General features: G+C 37.0%; 2 protein-coding genes across 14 annotated transcripts in view; one reads left to right on the top strand and one right to left on the bottom strand.

Moving 5' to 3' along the window:
- Tle4 (TLE family member 4, transcriptional corepressor) overlaps nt 1–20,237 on the top strand; it is a 134,851-nt gene that overhangs the window by 44,654 nt on the left and 69,960 nt on the right. The window lies entirely within an intron of this gene.
- LOC110555657 (ATP synthase subunit ATP5MJ, mitochondrial-like) lies at nt 8,037–8,223 on the bottom strand. The gene has a single exon (XM_060387152.1). The coding sequence runs from the start codon at nt 8,217–8,219 to the stop codon at nt 8,037–8,039; it is 183 nt and encodes a 60-aa protein (XP_060243135.1). The 5' UTR covers nt 8,220–8,223.

Genomic DNA, 20,237 nt, shown 5'->3' with positions numbered 1-20,237 from the left:
GCTGCCATAGAGAGAAACTTGCAAGGTCGTTTCATGAGTAGTTAGGACAGGCAGCTTTGTCAAAGATCAGGTGTCCACAAGTGTGTGGGTGTATTTCTGGGTCTTCTATTCGATTCCATTGATTCTATTGATCCTCCAGTCTGCTAGTATGCCAGTACCATGCAGTTTTTATTACTGTTGCTCTATAGTATATCTTGAGATCAGGGATGGAGATACCTCCAGAAGATCTTTTATAGTAGATAATTGTTTTAGCTATTCTGGATTTCTTGTTATTCTGTATGAAGTTGAGAATTTTTCTTTCAAGGTCTGTAAAGAATTGTGTTGGTAATTTGATGGGAATTGCATTGAACCTGTAGATTGCTTTTGGTAAGATGGCCATTTTTACTACGTTAATCCTGCCAAGCCATGAGCATGGGAGATCTTTCCATCTTCTGATATCTTCTAATTCTTTCTTCAGAGACTTGAAGGGGGGGGGGGCAGCAATTTCTACCTGCATCTGATTATGATTAGCACCTGTTTCTAGAAAAGCAATGCATTTTTGTTGCTTCTTTTTGCTTTTCTAGTTATCATGTTGCACAGTGGAAAAATTAAGCTAAATGAGGCATATATTGTTTTACATGTTGCTTAAAAATGAGGACAGGTGAAAATTAAGTGTTTCCATACCTTTACTCCACATGTATTTTTAATGCTGTTTTTGTGTTATATCATTTTTAGATACTTTGTTTTGAATGAGATAACACATTTCCCTTTCTCAGAGAAACTATTTCTAAGTTGTAGCTGTTACTAATAGACATATGCAGATTTAATTTTTAAAATAAAGCCAGTTTAACTTGGTAACCTAAAAGTTTACTTGAAAACTTAATTCAGTAAAGCTGAGTACTATCAAAGCAGTGTGTGTTGATGTTGATGGAGCTTGTGGAGTTTCAAATTATTTGTGTTCGGACAGAGAATGGAGTTAAAAATCACATAATCTGACTCTTCTGAAAAACAGATTTTACAAAGTTAATGCAGCCAATCTGGGCAACCACAGACTGAGAAAGAAGGAATCTGGTTATAATCTCAATTGCTGCTGATGTTCTTTTTTTTTTTTTTTTTTTTTTTTTTAAGCACTAGTGTCTGTAGTTTTCAGGGAGTTTATGAAGGATTGTGGGATTTTAAATGCACCCATTGTTATCTGTCGTCTTGGCCATGGAGCTAAGAAGTGGTAGCATTAAAATTTTTTAAATATATATTTATTGTGTTTGGGTGGTAGCATACTAGTAGCGTGTGCATTGTAGAGGCTGGAAGGCATCTTGTGAAAATCAGTTCTCTTCTTTACCATGTGGAACTTAGGGATTGACCTCAGTTTCGGAGCCTTGGCACTTACAAGAGCCTTTATCATCTGAGCTGTCTCCTGTTTCCAGGAAATGGTAGCAAAATGATGACAGATCAGGTTTAGATTCTTCTTACTTAGGTTTTAGAATGGAATTGACAGTGATTTTCTGGGAGGAGGGAATGGCAGCATTTCATCTAAGAGGCACAAGACCCATCCAAGCCACTGCAGACCTTCATTTATTTATCCTACATATGCACCTGTTTTATATGTATGCACACCTTCCAGACAGGAGGGAATGTTCCCAGATTTAATGAAATCTGATGAAGCACCTTTTAACTCTGCAATATTATTCTACCTTCATTGGTAAATGAGCCAAACCAGTGATCCATGCAGTTTAAATGCAAAATGCTGAAGTGAGCCTGAAACCTGGAGAGGTGGCTGTTCTCCTGACAATAAGCTAGTTGTGTTTAATGGAATGAAACACAGTTATAATGATTTCTTTCACAGGTCATGTTCAGTTTTAAAATGTTGATAGATTGATATAAGTAAATATAATTTTATCTTTTATTTATAAGAAAGAAAACCAGGAAATTTTCTCTTTTTTTTATTTTTTATTTACAGTTATTGTCCTGTATTTTGGTTTTGTGTTCCCTTGAAGCTTTCCTTGAGCCACCCTAAATGGGCTGGGGGAGTGCTATGTATGTAGTTTGATCCTGTCATGTCCTACTAGCCACTGTGTTTTTAAATTAGAATCTCTGTGAGATTGCACTGTTGGAACAACACACAAATTGCAGTTTTAAATCAGTAATATGATCTAATTAGAAATGATGTTTTCATTTCCTGTATTATTAAATTGAGTCATCTGACTATCTTAAAATGCTTCTTAAATCCATTGCACTATATAATCAGTACATGCTGTGTGAATGTAGTTATGCTTAATAAAGGAGGCTAACATAGACTCATAAGAATTTCAACAAACTACTAGTAAGAAAAACTTTGTTAGTGGGAGCATTAGGAAAAAAAGAGATTGGGCTTATGAAAATAGAAAATGTATTTTAAAGAAATCCCTCATTCATTATCTTTTCTGTCCTAACTTTTAAAGGGGAAAAATGATATAAATGTAAGCATTAAAATACCTCATCCCAATAACCTTTATGAACAGGTATGCCATGGTATTGCAGGAAAATGCAGTTTAGCACTAGAAACGCAGAACCTCAATTTTTAGCAGTGACATTTTAATGATAGGAAGTCTGCAGAATTATTTGCCATCAATTGTGAAGGCAATAACAAGCCTTGGTGGTTTTTCACACTTTCTGTGTTAAGTGCTTTCAGAATGACAGCGTAAACTGTGTTAGAGAACTCCAAGGAAGGAAAACTGATTAAAATGTTCATGCTTGAATGGTGCTGATGGAATAGTTCATTTGGACTTTCTTTACCTCCTGCAGCTCAAGCTGAAATATTAAAATTCAGTGGATTTAAATCTCTTTCCTCTCAACTCAGGGAAAAAAAAAACATTACATTTTAATAGGTTTTAAACCCATAATTCATTGGTTTGGAGCAGCACTATTAAATCTATTTAAATATTACTTGTATTACTAAAGAAATGATTTAAATTCCTTTGCCTTTTACTATTCTGTGTATGTGAATTATTTTTTAAAAAGACAATATTTACTATTGCTATTTTCTGCCTTAACACTTTGTTTTATTGTCCTTGTCATATGATTGACCCTTACTGAGTTATAAATGTGTATGCTATTTTTCTGCTCGATGACCCTTATAGTATGCATGCATACTATAAGTGTGTGTGTGTGTGAGTGTGTGTGTGTGTGTGTGTGTGTACAAATATGCATGTGTTTATTCCAGATTGACATTCTAGGAGAGAGTCTTAACATATGACAATTTGGGAACTATGTTTTTTTTGTTTTTTTCAGTATAGATTTCAAAACTACCATTTTAAGTTTTGAATGCATTGGGATGAAACACTATGATAATTTCTCATAGGTTTTTAAAAAATAAGTCTTTAAAAAACCTTAAGGGCACAAATGTGTAGGGTATAAATATATAGGGTATGTAAAAATAAGTGTGTGCAGCTGACTTAGCAGTTAAGAGTGGGAGCTATTCTTCTAGGATATCTGAGTTTGGTTTGCTAGCACCACCCACATTCAGCAGCTAAGAACTACCCATTACTATGGCTCAGAGTGATACCATGCCCTTGACCTTCAAGGACCCTACACTCACATGTACCCCTTTTCATATACATAATTAAAAATTAAAATAAATATGAAAAACAAGTGTGTTTGGTATTCTTTCTCTTTTACAAGGATTGGTAGTATATAGTCCTGTGGATACATAACCTCTGGTAGGATAAGTCTTGAAATAAAATGAAAAACTTTACTTTTTTAACAAAAGCCAAAACATAGTAAGTATCCAAGAGCAGTTTTTCCATTGCTTTGTGTTCAATAACTAGCCATCAACGATCTTGTTGGTTTGTACTATCCGAGCAGGATAGTACTGAGTTGCCCACTGTAGCCATATACTTAATATACCTCCCTTTTTCCCCAGTTCCCTTTCATCAACACCAACACCTTGGTTAGTATTATTTAAAACACCTCTATGCTAGCCCTTCGTTTATTAGAATTTGTAGTATCCTCAGGATTTAGCTTTGTTGGCATCGGTTTTTGAATGGGCAGTATGATGTAGAGAGGTTATTGGGGTCACATGTTAGAATTGTAGCTTTTCTAATGTCAGATCTAAGTGTACACAGTCTTTAACAGCTCAGCATTTATCTAAGCAAACCTATGACCAGTTATTTTGTTTTTTCCTTTAGTTTTTACCATTGTCATTTATTGTATTTGGTATGAAATTAACTTTAAAATTTGCTATAAAGTAGATATGCTTTCTCGTAGATTGCTGTTTCAGCTTGGCCTTATTGTCTTTACTGAATAGTATTCCTGGAGCTTAAAGGCATAGGAGACCAAGACTTCTTAACCTCTTTATATTTGCAACCCGTTTTATCCACATGTTTTATGCAGCTCTGGACATAGATACACAAATAAAGCAGCCTTTGCTAATAATAAATCATAAGGAAATTTATTATACACCAAATCTTTGGTAATGTGTGTGTACACATATTTATATATGTATTTGGTTTTACTAATTAGAGTAAAGCAAATTTGCATGCTAATGAGATAAATGCTTATATTTACATAAAGAAATACTGGCTAAGTATTTGATACTGTTAAGATGTACGGCAGGCAGTTCAGAGTTTTTCAAAGTTGATCAGTATTCTGATTTTGTAATACTCAGTGCTCACAACCCCACTTCATATAAACACTAGAATAGAGTGATCAGCGTATGGGAACTTTCAGAAACTGTTAGAAGTCTGTCCTAATTCCAAGCCAGAGTTCACTTGGTAATTACTTGTGAATTCAAGTCAGCAACTCAAACAGCAAGTGCTAAAATCAAGCATTCTAACAGTGCAATCCAAGGATATTCTCTATATAAATAATAGGAAAAAATTTAAAATCTTTATTTTCTGTAATTAGACATTACATTTCTATAAAAGCAGAAAACTTTGCATGTATAGTAAAATACTGCAGTTTGTACCATACAGTTGCTGGTGTTGCATGACTTTCTGTGTTCGTAACCAAGCTCTGCAGGTCCATGCTACTACACAGGTGAGCACTGTCAGGGTCATAATGCATTTTAATTTTGGGTCGTTGCTTTTAGAAATGTTTTATTGTGTTTTTTTATATTCTTTTAATCTTCACCACAGTATAAGAAGCTTCATTGTGGATTATGCTGGAGGCACAGGCATGTCCCTGGGCCTTTTGCACTTACAGGGCTCTGTTTATATGTGCTCACAGAGCTGTGATGGTGCTTAAAACTAAAGCAGTTTTTCGTCAAGTCCCTCTTTATGTTGATTCCCTTCTCCCTATTTTCCCCTTGGAAAAAGAGCTGCAGTATTGAGTGATGTAGGCATAATCCAATCTTTGTGCTGCAGTTTGCTGAGACTTAAGAGGCTGTGATTTCCCTTCTCATAATAAAGGCTCTCTTACATTTAAATAATTTTTAGCTCACTTTTCACTGCAGAGCGCAGAAAATTTCTAGGTCAGAGGGATGATTTCTGATTTGTTGCTTGTGGTGTGTATTCAATTAATTTCTATTAGAAAGCTCCTCTGGAAGAAATTTCTAGAAGCCAATTCATCTCCTTCCCCAAACTGTTGCTAACCTTATTTTTCCTGTTTAAAGAGGAGCTTTTTTCCCCTCTTTCCTTAATAACTCACATATGTAGCTCATTTTGAAGTGAGCAGTGTCACCAGAGATGTAGAAAGTGTCTAGGTGGGGTAACTGATAGTTTGAGGCCAGGTGGGCTCTGGGGATTCCATTGGAAGACAGGCTACCAGATTGCTAGGATGAGTTTAGCAAGCTGTTCATAGACTGGGCTAACTTACACACGGAAAGCAGGTTTGCTCACATTAGCTTTTAAGTTGGCAATTCAGAATTTTTATATGTTTATTATATTTCTCCCTACCCTTAACTTTTCTCTGATGACTTCTTCTCGGTGGTGTTTCTCCATGCAGCATCAGAAGCAGCCATTCAAAGGTCTTATTTTCTGTGGACTCAGCCTGGCTTTTGTGTCCCTCATAAAGTTGAGAGGGCAGAGCAAAAATGGGCTCCTAGGGAGACATGCTGACCTGAAACAAGTGTTACTGATGGTGCTTGACTCTTTACGACTTGGGGAAAGGTGTAAGGACTTCTAATCTATACATCTAGAATTGCTAAGACATCAGTTTTAGTTTCCTTCTACCCAAAAGTGATCATCAGTGATCATCATTTGTGATCATCAGTGCTGTCTTAAAGATCTTTGTGAAAAGATTAATTAAGTCAGGCGGCACATACTACTCCGTTTGTCAATTCCACAATGTTTTGGTATCTTCATAACACCTTGTTCAATATTTTCATTTTGAATATTTTAAAAATCTTCCTTAACATGCTTTGAAGTGAATCCTCAAATTACACCTATCTTATTTAGAATTTAACATATTTTAACATTTTAATTCCTTTTTTGTTCTTGTTCGTTTGATTTGTTGTTTTTGGTTTTTCAAGACAAGGTTTCTCAGTATAGTGGTCCTGGAACTCACTTTCTAGACCAGGCTAGCCTTATGAACTCACAGAGATCTGCCTGCCTCTGTCTCAGGAGTGCTGGGATTAAAGGTGTATGCCATCACCACCTTGCCTAAATTTCTTTCTTTTTAAATATTTTTTTTTAATTTTTCAGGCTTAAATTATTTTATGTATATGACATTTTGCCTGCATGTATGTCTATTGCACCACATCTATTCCTGATTCCCACTGAGGTTAGAAGAGCGCATCAGATCCCCTTGAGTTGGACCTTAGGATGGTAATGAACTACCATGTAGCTGCTAGGAACTGAACATGGGGTATCTGCAAGAGTTAATGAGTGGTCTTAACCACTGGTCCATTTCTCCAGCCTCACATATTTTAATTTCCATAAAAATTTGTTTGGAAGGCTACTAAAGAAAATCAGAAGACAAAAATAAGGCTGTAAACATTAAGGATAATTACAAATACTCATGTATTTTTATGTTTGCAGATAAAGTTTTTAGATTCCTGAAATTAAGAATTCAGAAATATATGACCATTAAGGATTATTTACTGTTTTCAGGCCAGATTTGATGGGTATAGTTTAAACCACAGATATTCCTGGTTAGAGCAGGAATCTGAATTTTGACAGCTGAATATGATTGTGGAGCTACCACCATAGTCAGGGCTCAAGTGCTCCCCACTCTTCATTCTCTAGTTTTCTTTTTGAGACAGTTTCTGTCTCTGTTAGAGTCTTTTAGGGATAAAAATTGTTTTCTCTCAAAGTGAGCTTGTGAGAGAATGTACTGTAAGTGGAGTCATTATTATATAGCCCTTTGAATGCTGCTTCCTTGAACATAAGACCTTTGAGACTTGGCCATGTACTTGCCCTTGTCAATAGCGAGGGTCCTGTGTATTGCTGAATGATTTATTGTGAGTATAGTCCACTTGGCCTATTCATTCCCTTCTCTGAGGACAAAGGGATTATATTCAATTTTGTGTGATTGAGAATAGTATTACAAAAAAATATTCACATCTCCATTTTTGAAAGCACATTTCCTTTCTTCTGTGTGATTACATAAAAGTAAGAATGCTGAGTAAATGATATTAAGCATATTTCATTTTATAAGTGCTGCATTGTTTTCCACACTGTCCTTGCTGCTTTGCAGCCCTGCCGACAGGTCTAGAGGGCCTTTGCTCTTCATCTTCACAACACTTGGGGTCACAGCTTTTACAGTTGGTGGCACTCACTATGCTTTTCCATTTTGTTTCTTCATAAAAGTTAATGATTTTTTTAATGTAGGTGGCTATCTGTATTATCTTCAAAAACAATTAGATGAAATCTTTCACTTTTTCCTCCTGCAATTTATAAGTTTTGATTATGTTCTAATATTCTAGATATAAACATTTTATATATTTGTTATATATTCACTGATTCTGTAGCTCTACTCTGTTTTGTTTTGGTTTTTGTGGGTTTTTTTTTTCTTTTCACATACATTTATTAATGCCACATTGTAAATAGTACTTAGACAGTGCACAGTGATGTTCCGTGTTTCCGTCTAGCAGCTTGCTTAAGCTTAGCTGACAGGATTCATCTTGAGTCTACTAGGAATAGTTAATAATGGGTGTGGGCAGGAGCAGGGCTGGAGACTTTCAAAGCTTTACTTCTTTTATCAGCACTCCTGAGTTTATAAAAGATGAAAGTCATTAACCCTATTCCTGCCCAAATTTCATGGTAAACCTGAGTATAGTAGTGTTTCCTGGGGACCCAGACATTCTTAATAAGGCTTTGAAGCATCTCAGCAGGACAAAGGCCACAGGCCATACCAGATTGCACAACAGCAGACTGGGAAAGGTCTGGTTTTTTTGGGGGGTGGGGTGGGGGGGGAAGGAGTTGTTTGTTTGTTTCTTTGTTTTTGAGACAGTGCTTCTGCTTCTCTGTGTATCCTTGGCTGTCTTAGAATTTGCTCATCAGACCAGGCTGACCTTGAACTCAGAGATCCACCTGCCTCTGCCTACTGAGGACTGGCATCAAAGGTCAACCAAGCATCACTGCTTAACAACTCTACTCATTTAAACTGTGTCTTTTTAAAGAGGACAGAATTTTGTTTGTTTTTTAAAACAGAGTCTTACTACATAGTCCAGCCTCGCCCCACATGTGCATCCTTCTGCCTCAGCCATCTCTGAGTGCTGAGATAGCAGTCATGAGCTACTATACTTAAGAGCAACTCTGTTTTCTTTAAGCATTTAAGTAATTACAGTTCGAGAATTGTTTTTTTCTGGTGTAGGTTTTACTTATTCTTGTCCCTAAGTAATACTTAACTCAATTATCACAAATAGTTTTTCTTATGTTTTGTGAAGTTTTAAAGTTAGGCTTATGATCCTGTTTATTTTTGATACGGCTGTGGGTTTTATTGTGGTTGCTCAATATACAAACCCTTTGTTAAAACTAGTGCCTATTCTAATTCTTTAACATTTCTGTCCTCAGTCAGGGCATCTTCCATTTGCCCCTAGTCCAAGACACTTTCCCAGCTGGTTTTATACAGCTGCTTCCAGACATGGTTGTTTTTATTATTGTTTGTTTGTTTTTACGTTAGGTTTTCTGCATTTTAATTTGCAGACAAACTCTTCCGTGATCTTTGTCTAAAACATAATCAGACCTCATTGCTCCTTTGTTTAAAACTTTCTAGTCATTGACCTTTTTGCTTAGGAAAATTTCTGAGAGAAATCTGAATTTCTCACATGACCTACAGGCTTCAACCCCTTTCATTTAACTGTGGTTAAGGAACCCTAGTCTCAGCACTCCCAGCATGCTCTTGGTAATGGTTGTGTGGCAGTTTTTCTGTCCTCCACAGTGCTCTTTTTCATGTCCTCGTGAGACTTTCTTAGTGTTTTTCTTCAAATGTTCATTCAGGTGGCCTCTTCTCAAGAAGGGCCTGTTTGGCTGAGAGCCCTTTGATGGGTGTGTCTTCCCCTTTATTCTTCGAGCCATTGGCCTCTTTTATTTTCTTCCCAGCACTTAGTATTGATCTGTGTGTCACTTTCTCTTTTGTTCACTTTTTAGCCATGATGCCAAAGCATTGGGTGGCTCATTGTTTCAATAAATGTGTATAAAATAAATATTAAGCACTATTTTCAAAAAGTATATAATAGCTTATAATATTGGTTAGTAAATGTATAAACAAGTACTATATTTTGAACTGTTATTTGACTTTTTTTTTCTCTACAGCTTTGAACCCAGGTAGAGAGGAAATGTAAACTAATAGGAAATATACAAACCCCAGTGTCAGATGGTCTTAGTAATGTCATTTAAGTTTTCTTTTCTATAAAATTCAAGGCCAGAGTTGATAGCTACTAATTTGTCTAATTTGGCTTTATGAGTCTATTTAAATGACTATGGAATTTTTATTTTAAAGCTTCGGGTCCTTTGTATGTTATTTTCTCTGGATTTATTGCACTTCTAGAAGTTCATTCTTTTCCTCAGAAACAGTGAATATATAAAAAACAGATATTTACTGGATATTTATTTTTTAAGTACTATGCTAAGCATTTACATGTGTTTTGCTTCATGTTCACATTTACCCTATGTTGAAATAGTCTCATGACTTTACAGTAATGAAGCACAACTTGGAATCGAAGTAACTTTTGTAAAGTATTATTATGTAAGGAAGAAGTGGCAGAAATGGGTTCTCTGCTTCTGATTGTCAGAATGCTGTCATCCCTTGTTTGTTCTCTTGACTATTCTCGCTTTTACAGTGAGAACATATTTCTTAGGGTAGTTCAGGGCTCAGCCTTGGGAGGGAAGTGGAATGATTGTGCCTGAGGCATGAATTATCTGACTTCTATCACTTTCATAGGTTGGTTGCATTATCTTGATATATATCATGCTTCTTTTTTGCTGATGTTAATTACTCTTACATATAAGAATCAAGAGTTGTAAAACATATAAATACCACCACTAAAAGGTAAAGGTTTCTTGTCTTTAGATACATAGGGTCGCATAATGAAAATGTTGTTTGAACCTGTGCTTCTCAGAATAGGACTATGTAATAAGAACAACAGAAACAAATATGAAATAGTAAAACATAGTGGTATATATGTACACAGAATGTATATATCTCTAGAAATGTAAAGGGTCATTGCAGAACTGTTACTCAAAACGTGGTAATCAGGAGTTTACAGTGACATTTTTTGCTAAATATTGTGTGGGGAGTTAGAGGCAGAAGGGTTGTTAGCCAATTGTAGGCAATGGCTGAAGGAGGAGGGACAAGAGGCCAGTCAGTGAGAAATCAAGTTAGAACTCAGAGGAACTGCCTTACGTTTTATATGGCGTTTTTCTTGAAATTATGCCGTTGCTTTATGTAGGCTTTGTTCTTTTTCTGTGGTTCCACTTTTTTTCTCTTGTGTCCATATATTGTTCATGAGTAGCAAATACTTGTGAGATAAGAGTAATACTCAAACTTAAAAAGCATTGTTGACCTAATTGGAGTTAGAGCTACTTCCCCACCCTCTTAAGAAAAGAAAAACTAAAAATGAATCGTTTTTGAAACCTTTTAGAGGTTTATGTTTCTCTCTCTCTCTCTCTTTTTCTTAGTGAAGCCATAAAATGGGAGAGACAATTTTGGCCCAGATTTGTCTTCTGAGCATCAAGGCAGTGCCACTCAGGTGCCACAAAGCAAAGGGGTAGTCATGTCATTTTTTTTCCCCCTCATTTAATTTCCCCAGGGTGTTTCTGAGTTAACTCAAAGCAATTTGTAGCCACAGCTCTGCACAAATTTTATACCTGAGAGAAGAAACCATTGAGGTTACAGATACCATCCCAGTCTAAGCTTCTCGTTACTTGGATTGAAAACTGGGAAGTTGTTTTTGGGTTTCTTAACAGCTTGCTAGAATGATCAAGAGCAAAGACAAATGATGGTTCTCCCTGGCAGGTGGGTTCCACCTTCTACAATGAAGGCTAACAGTCTAGTGGTCTTGTTCTTCTTACAGATAAGTGGGCACATTACCTATCCAAGCCACTGAGATATAAAAAGTGTACTTAACAAAAGATGTTTTCTGTCCTTCTGGAGAAAATGTTATCTTCCTTTATTATATGAAAAATCTAAATATTATTTAGCTCGCTTTTATTGGGTACTCTGTAACTTGAGGAGTTCTCTTAACATTTTAATGCTATGTGACTGTATAAAATAGTGGAAACAGCCTCAATATCTAGTTACCAGGCATCACTTACGTGGACATCCCATACTTAGGCAATGACAAACCACCGAGCTATTACTAACAAAGCAGCATTACTTAGAGATGAAGACAGCTGTTTTTGTAAATAAAAAAATGAGTGTTGGGCTATATAATGTTATTTATTATTAGCCCTAAGTCTATCACAGTGGTATTATTTAACCCACTATCACGAATAATAAGACACAAACACCTGTTAGATTTTATAAGTGCCTTACTACCTTGGGCTGAACGGATATTTATCCCTCACCATTCACCTCTCAGCCCCCATCCAATGCCATCTGCCTTAATCATCCTCATCTGACCTACCTTCCATCCACAATCCCATGGTACTTGCTTATATTCATCTGGGCCTTTTCAAGCCATTATTGGAGTTTTATCTCCAGTCCCAGGTGCTTCCTTCTCCACCTAACCCATTCTAGTGTCCTCCTCCCTCCTGTCTTCCTATCTGTCTGCTTCCCGTGATTACCTCTTGAACCCCAAAACCCTGAAGCCTTAGCCACACCTACCCCACTCTGCCCTTACCCAGTTATGGGCCCCTTAATCAGCCAGTAAGAAAAGTCTTAGGCAGCTTTACAAAACAAGGATGGGTATAACCAGATCTTGAGGGCCAGCAACAGACAGCAGACTAAACTAAAAGATATTTTGATGTACTCATTTCAAAATGCTTACATACACATTGAAAATACACTGCGTATATCTACCAATACAGTATTGTCTTTGGCTAGTAGGATTATTCTTGACTTAATTTCTTCATTTCTATTTGCAAAAGCAAGATAAAATTCTTTTCCATCTTCTCTTCTGCCCTATGTAATTGGCTCGATCTGTGTGGTTATGGGAGGTCTGATTTTACAAGGTATCCTGGGTTCCCTAAGTTATTCTTAAAACCTGCCTCACATAACCATGTCTTTGGAATTGTCTTCATAAAAAGGTCTCAATTCTTTGTTTTTTTTTTCCGTTGCTTACTGTTACAGCCCTCATCCAAACACTATGCTGTTTTGATCTGAGCTCCTGAATTCTTTCTAGTTGTTTTTTTGTTGTTTGTTCTTGTTGCTTTCAGTGTATTTTCTGCATTGTATTCTGAAGTTCAAATAATTAAATACATTTTTTTTCTATCATAACATAGTCTTTTTAGGCTGTGTTAAGGCAAACTTTATTTTTCAGCCAAAATTTTAGTTGCTTTGTAACTGGTATTAGGATCATGAGCATCTTTTGGTTATGTGTTATAAATTCCTGTTCCCAGTTTCTAGCTTTTCTTTTCATTTCTGTAATGTGTCGTTTAAAAAAATAGCATTTTTCTTATTTCAACTGAGTAATAAATACTGTCACTTCTCTTTTCGTATTTTGAGCTTCCCTTGGCCCATTTAAGAAATTTTCTTCTAAGACCTCCCCTAGAAGTGCACTTGGAAAGGGACAGGGAGGGAGGGTAGGATTGTGAGGGAGTGAGGGATGGGGCTATGGCTGGAATACAAAGTAAATAACCTGTGATTAATATAAGAAAATAAAAATTAATATAAAAAAGTTAGCAGATAAGAGAACTTACTGGATGCAACAGCTTATACTAGGATAGCAAATTGTTCTTAGGGGGGGAATGAAAATTTGATTCTTCTTCTTCCTCTTCCTCTCTTCTTCTATTTCTTACTATTTACAATTTATTTGCTTTGTATCCCAGTTGTAGCTGCCACCTCATCTCCTGCCAGTCTCACCCTCTCTCCCTCTTTCTTTCCTATTCCTGGTCCCTATCCACTGATAGGGTAGTCTGTCAGGTCTCGTCAGGACTGACTGGATCCTCTTCCTCTGTGGGCTGGCTAGGTTACCCCAGCAGGGAGAAGTGATTGAGAAGCAGGTAACCAAGTTCATGTCAGAGACTGTCTTTTCTGCGCTTACTAGGGAGCCCACACGGAGACTGAGCTGTCTACGGGCTACATCTGAATGCAGGACCTATGTCCTCTCTATGGATGGTCTTTGGTTGATGCAGCAGTGTCTGCAATCCCCTCTGGGCCCAGCTTTTTTGGCTTTGTTCGTTTCCTTGTGTGGCTCCTGTCTCCTCCGGGTCCTTCTATATCCCCTTTCCTCCATAAGACTCCCTTCGCTGTGTCCAAAGTTTGACTATAAGTCTCTGCATCTGCTTTGATACCCTGTGGGTGGAGTCTTTTAGAGGACATCTGTGATAGGCTCCCATCCTGTTCCCTCTCTTCAACAGCTTCCACTCTCTATCCTGTTTTCCCTTCTGAATGAGGATTAAGCATCTTTCCTAGGGTCCTCCTTGTCGGTTAGCTCTTGAGGTCTGTAGATTTTAGTAGGTTTAGCCAATATAATATGGCTAATATCCGCTTATAAGTGAGTATATACCATGTGTGTCTTTCTGTTTCTGGTTTATCTCACTCAGGATGATCTTTTCTAGTTCCATTCATTTGCCAGCAAATGTCAAAATAAGCAAGGTTAATCCAGTGCCTATTAGTCTTTCTCTTAGGATTTTATTAAATAAAGATACAGAATAGAAAATATTATAGTATGGTACATATAGTTTTAGTTTAGCATGTATATATTCTACTTATATATGTATAGAGAGAATACATATATGTTCTATAACATATATATGCTAAACTAAAAAAGTTTACTCTTTCTGATTTATGAGTAGATCTATGTCTGAATACTTTTAAGATTTATTTTTATTTATCATATGTATAAAATATGTGTACAACATACAAATGTGCAACGAAGAAGCTAAATAAATAGGTTAAGGTTCCAACTACCTCTCATTTTTTAAGATCAAAATCAGTAAACATGAAAAATTTGTGTTTTAAATGTAGTCATTTTAAGAGTGTTTCAAGTAACCACAGAAAGCTCTCTCATCACAATCTTTTGACTCGATGGCTTCAGTAACTAAAACTCAGAAAATGGATAAGTCAGTTTGAGGTGTTAAGAGTGTGGTTTTTTTTAAAATATCTTAAGGCTTCATTATTAATTTGCTTAGAATTAGATTCTGTAGTAAAGGCTCAAAACCAATTCAGTGTGGAGGTGATGGTAGCAAGAGATTTCCAGTAAGAAGGTTAATAAAGTCCCCCAAAGGTTTGGGGAAAGGACATAGGCATCATATTGGGCCATGAAGGTAATAGAATAGCCAGAGTAGCAGGCCAAGGAGATGGGTGAGAAATATAAAGTTCTCAAGCTGAAAGAATGGCAGTAAAAGGGAGGGCTGTAGGGAAGGGTCTCCCAGGCCACAGATAGAACTAAGATCTCTCTCTCTCTCTCTCTCTCTCTCTCTCTCTCTCTCTCACACACACACACACACACAACCTGTTTCTTGTCCTGAGGTTATGGTGACCCACTTCCATTCTGATTTATTTTTTGATATAATTTTTTATTTTTTTATGTTAATTACAGTTTATTTGTGTCCAGGCTGTAGCCCCCTCCCTCATTCCTTCCCAATCACACCCTCTCTCCCTTGTCTCCTCCCTTCCCCTCTCTAAGTCCAATTATAGGGGAGATCCTCCTCCCCTTTCATCTGACCCTAGCTTATCAGCCATTCTGATTTCAACATTTGGGTTTCCTACCATAACATCTTTGTCACCTATAGCTAGAATGAAATGGTGCCATAGACCTCCATTGTTCATTTTAGTAAGTTTGGAGAAGTACAGAAGTCTTCCTTTTCTTGCCCCTATTTCATGACCTCAAGGGAGGCAGTGGACCATTAACACATTATCTTATGGGATTTACTAGCTTTGCTGTTAAGAGTCTACTGTGTGCAGGCTTTAAGGGCTGTGAGATCTGTGGCTTGTATACAAGGACATGCTCTAAAGTGAGCTTATTTCTTGGGTTGCTCCACACATAATGGCTTTCTCCTATGGAAGCTCTATGCTTTAAGTCAACAGTGCTTAGCTTGAAAAGTTTCTTCCTTTGTCCTCTTTAGTCTTGCTGCTTCTACTAGCTTAATATTTAGCTTCCGCCAAGACATTTGTTAGGTGCAAAGACTTTATATGGTAGACAGGACATAGCTTTGTTACCTATGCCCCACAGATGCAGGAAATTTTAATAAATAGTGAAACAAGCACTGGATACTCAAAAAGAAATGTGCCGGATGATACTTTGTTTCTCATGCTTTTGCTCCTGTGTGCACAAGTACAAACACTTCTTCAAGTATTGAACATCTCAAAAATAAGACAGTCACAGTATTTCATCATTAATACTTAACTGTGTATCTTCTGTAGACAAGTCTGTCTTCTGGATAATGCAGTTAACATATTCCATTGGGCAGTATGAGAGTTTATCATCATATATGTCCAACTGTCCATGGAATGTCTTTTAGCATTTTTGTTAGCATTTTCTTTGTAGCATTCTCTCTAATACGTAAGCACTTTTCTTTCCATCTCTCTTCATTCTTCTTGATTCTGAAGTAGTTCCCAAACACACTTTGCTGAATAATTTATTTTCATTGTAAAGATTCTAGACTAGCCTTGTGGAATCCTCCATATTCTGAATTTGCTTGGTGGTTTCTAATTTTTTTCAAGGTTACAGTCAGGCTCAGGCTTTTGTTTTGTTTCTAAGTAAGAATACTACTACTACTACTACAGTGATGTTATATGGTTCTAATTTATCACATTATGGGAAAGCTAAGTAATCTATGGAGTGATTCTTGATACTAAATAACCTGTTTCCTAACAACTTTGTATCCAATAATTTTATTTTGTGTTCTGAATTAATTCAGAATGAAGAAGTAATTTCCTTTTAAATTAATATCCTTTGAAAAAGAGGTTAACCCCTGTGGTGGTCTTATCATAACAATAGGCAAGAGCTGATAACACCTTCCCTTCTTTTGTGTGTATGTGTATTTTGAGAGGGGGTAGAAGCCCTTTTCAGTAATAAGAACAGGTATGTTATAATACAGCCACTTTGGGAAGTAGATGTTATAACTCTCCTATTGTCACATAAGAAACAAGCTTGGAAGCATGGGTTAACTGTTTTTTGCTCATAGATGATGAGGAAGCCAACTGAATGGTTCAGGTACCACATCCTTGTAATGCTTCTTGAATGACCTCATTCTTAGACTCAGTCCAGTCCCATAGTTGATGGGTTACCAGTGTTGTCTCTATTAAAACAGTGTTTTGTTTTGTTTGTTTGTTTGTTTTTCCACAAGTCAGGTGGCCCCTACATTACCTCTGTCCAGTTCATAACATGGTCCCTCCTTCTGGCTGCTTAAGGTCTGTTTCAGTCTTCCTTTCTTTCCTGGTATAGTTTCTTCCAGCTAGATTAGATCATTTGTTCTCTGTGACTGGCTGGAAGAAGGATGGTTGTGTGCTTTGGAGCCAGTGAGCTCTGGATTTGAAAGTGTGTAAACCTGGGAGCCATTCTGTAGTCATTGACACTAGAATGTCTGTACCTCCACTTGTTTTCTCAGGTTACCACGGAAAAATTTGTGCATATTAAATAAACAAATGAACAGAAATAGCAATATGTCATAATCCTTTATAGCCGTCTTTTATGATGCTGTGAAGCTGTGTCCTTATTGCCAGTGGGGACTTCTTAAGTTGGCTCACTCTCCTGATACTGATTGTCTGTGTAGATTTCTTGCTCTCTAGCAAAGACTCCCCCCCTGCACCCCCTCTTTTCTTTCTTCCTGTCTTCACTTCTCTTCCTTCTCTCTCTTTTCTTCTTTATTTGAAGAACCAAGATGCCAAGAGGATAGGGGCCAGGAACCCAGATAGGGCACTAGGGTGCTCATTGCTGCTAGGATTCTATTGTTCTTAGTGAAGGTGCATGGTGTTTGTGAACTTTGCTGTTGAGGCTCTGGTGGACTTGAAGGGTGTAGTAATGAGCAGGAAAACCTTTGCTGGCTTGGGTTGGGGATGGGCAGTATTCCTGGGGCCAGTGTGTGGGAGCTGTTCTACCTTTGTCAGCTCTGGCTTCTTATTAGCTAGTAAGGCCCTGGTGATCAAAGAGTTGTGGACCTTTGATTGAAATAAATTCTTTGTTTTTACTGATAGACAATATTTAAAAAATATTTCCTGTAAAATTGATTTCTGCTCTCCTTTCCAGACTTGAGAATATAAGGAATTTATTTATTTATTTATTTATTTATTTATTTATTTATTTTTAAGGAATGGCCAGTAAAATGCAATTAATAGAATAAGGCTGCGTGTGCCACCTTGCTGCTAGGTATTTTCAGTCATAATTACTGGTTATTTTTCAGAATAAAATTATCTGAATGGCGTGTTTACTTGCCTGAGTTTAAAGTTTGCTGTATTTTAATGTTTATTTTCTTGAATGGCTAGTTAGGAGAGAAACAGACATTATTTATTTATTTTTTTTCATAATTTATTTTTTATCATTGAAATAATTTATTTTATAATTTCACTCCTCTATTCATTCATCATAGTCTGTCCTATTAGTCCCTTTTCCCCCCTCTCTTCCTCCCCCAAATTCTCCCTTTTCATGTCCCTTATGTTTTGTTTTTAGTATATTTTAGTGAAACAAGGCACACAAATAAAGGTATGGCCTATCAAAAATTAATGAAAAGAATTTTTCTAAATTTTTTGTTTGTTTGTTTGTTTGTTTTGGTCTCATGGGACTTTGTTGGTTATGATAGTTATAAAATACATTTATTGCTGAATTGGTTCTACAGTTTATATCCTTGTTAATTTCTTTTTTCTTGATAGGGGAGTTATTTTTTCTAAAGTTAACTTTTTTTGCCTTTGTTTTTTGTTTTAGCTTGTTGATTTGTACTTTTCAGAGTGCTAATTTATCTTGAATTACTTTAATAACAAATCTATGTTAGTATTCTGTATATGCATTGCCCTTCCTTTGGTCTTTCAAAGGAGAGGCTTTCCTCTATTATGAGAGGTTTAAGTAGGAAACCTTTACAGGTTAATGATTTGCAGTGAGCACAGGTGGGTAGAGATGCAGTCACTGGCAGTCATAGGTAGTAGCAGCAAAGAAGCTACTCTTTGCATGGATTTTGTTTTGTTGAGGAGGAATCATAATACAGATTCTTTTAAGATTTAACTCTTGAATGTCGATTGCTACTTACTTCATGAAAACCCTCGTTTTAAATGAAGGAAAGTGTTAGAGTTAAACTTAACCGCTGTTGGTTTAATGGGTTTTCTTTAAAGAAGATGATATCTAATGCTGGCTCTAGTTCTAGGATAGTACCTAAGGTGAGAACTTGGAATCGAACTTTAGAAAATGGCTAGTAACAACAGGAAAGAGCCTGTTTTACTGCTGTGAAAATCAGCTGCAGTATTTGAGTATCTGAATTTATCATATGCCTTTTGGTGACATGTTAAATATCATTTTATATATGGTTTTATATTTTGAAAATATCCTAAACAACAAGGAGGAAGGACCCTAGGTAAGATAGATGCTCAGTCCTCATTCAGAAGGGCAAACTTGAGAGACATCAGAAGCAGGAGAAGACAGTGATCAGGCAGGAGCCTACCACAGAGGGCCTCTGAAAGACTCTACTGATAAGGTATCGAAACAGAGGCTGAGACTCTTAGTCAAACTTTGGGCAGAGTACAGGGAATTTTATGAAAGAAGGTGGAGATAAAAAAGACCTACAGGGGACAGGAGCTCCAAAAGGAGACCAACAGAGCCAAAAACAACTGGGCCCTGGGGTCCCTGCAGAGATTGATACCTCAACCAAGGAACATGCATGGAGAGGATCTAAAACCCCTGCTGAGATGTAGCCCCACAGACTCAGTCTCCAGTGGCTTCTCTAGTAAGGGGAGCAGAGGCTGTCTCTGGCATGAACTCAATGGCAGGCTCTCTGATCACCTACCCCTGGGGATTAGAGGGTGCAGTCTTGTCAGGCCACAGAGGAAGCCAGTGCAGCCAGGCCTTATGAGACCTGATAGGCTAGGGTCAGATAGAAGGGGAGGAGGACCTCTGCTATCAGTGGACTAGGGAACAGGCATAGGGGGAGAAGAGGGAAGGAGGGTGGGATTGGGAGGAGATGAGGAAGGCAGCCACAGCCGGAATATGGAGTGACTAAATTGTAATAAGTAATAAATTTAAAAAAGAAAATACTTAATAAAAACCATTTCATTGTGGAGAACACCATAACGAATATGTTTAATTGTTAGTGAATATGTTCTAATTGTAGGAATGAGTGACGTGTGACATGAGTTTATGGTGGCCCATTTCATCTCTAAACCTATTCAGAGTATATGCTATTTAACAATAGGACTATAATTTGTTGTTACCACTCTTAACATAACTATCCCAGATCTTTAAGGGCTTTTCCCCCCATTTCGCTTCTATCTTATCAACAGAAAACACTTCCTCCCCCCTTAAGGACTTTTTTAATATATGAAAATGTAAAATTTATTTAAATATGAATAGGATAGCATGGTTTTAGTTTTGGAGCAGAACAGGTGCATTGGTGTGGTGTAAGCAGGGAGATCTGATTTGGAAGTTTGGGTAACAGTGATGTTCTAGTGTTAATATTCTTAGTTTGGTAAATTCTGTAAAACATTACGTATACGTTACCATTAGTTGGAAAGTAGGCAAAGAGTAAATGGGGATTATATATTAAGTAGAAACAAGCCAGGCGCAGTGGTGCATGCCTGTAATTCCAGCACTTGGG

The sequence above is a fragment of the Meriones unguiculatus genome, chromosome 1, assembly GCF_030254825.1.
Source record: "Meriones unguiculatus strain TT.TT164.6M chromosome 1, Bangor_MerUng_6.1, whole genome shotgun sequence".
In the NCBI taxonomy this organism is placed as follows: domain Eukaryota; kingdom Metazoa; phylum Chordata; class Mammalia; order Rodentia; family Muridae; genus Meriones; species Meriones unguiculatus.
The sequence above is the reverse complement of the archived record's forward strand: the minus strand, read 5'-3'. Positions and strand labels throughout refer to the sequence as shown.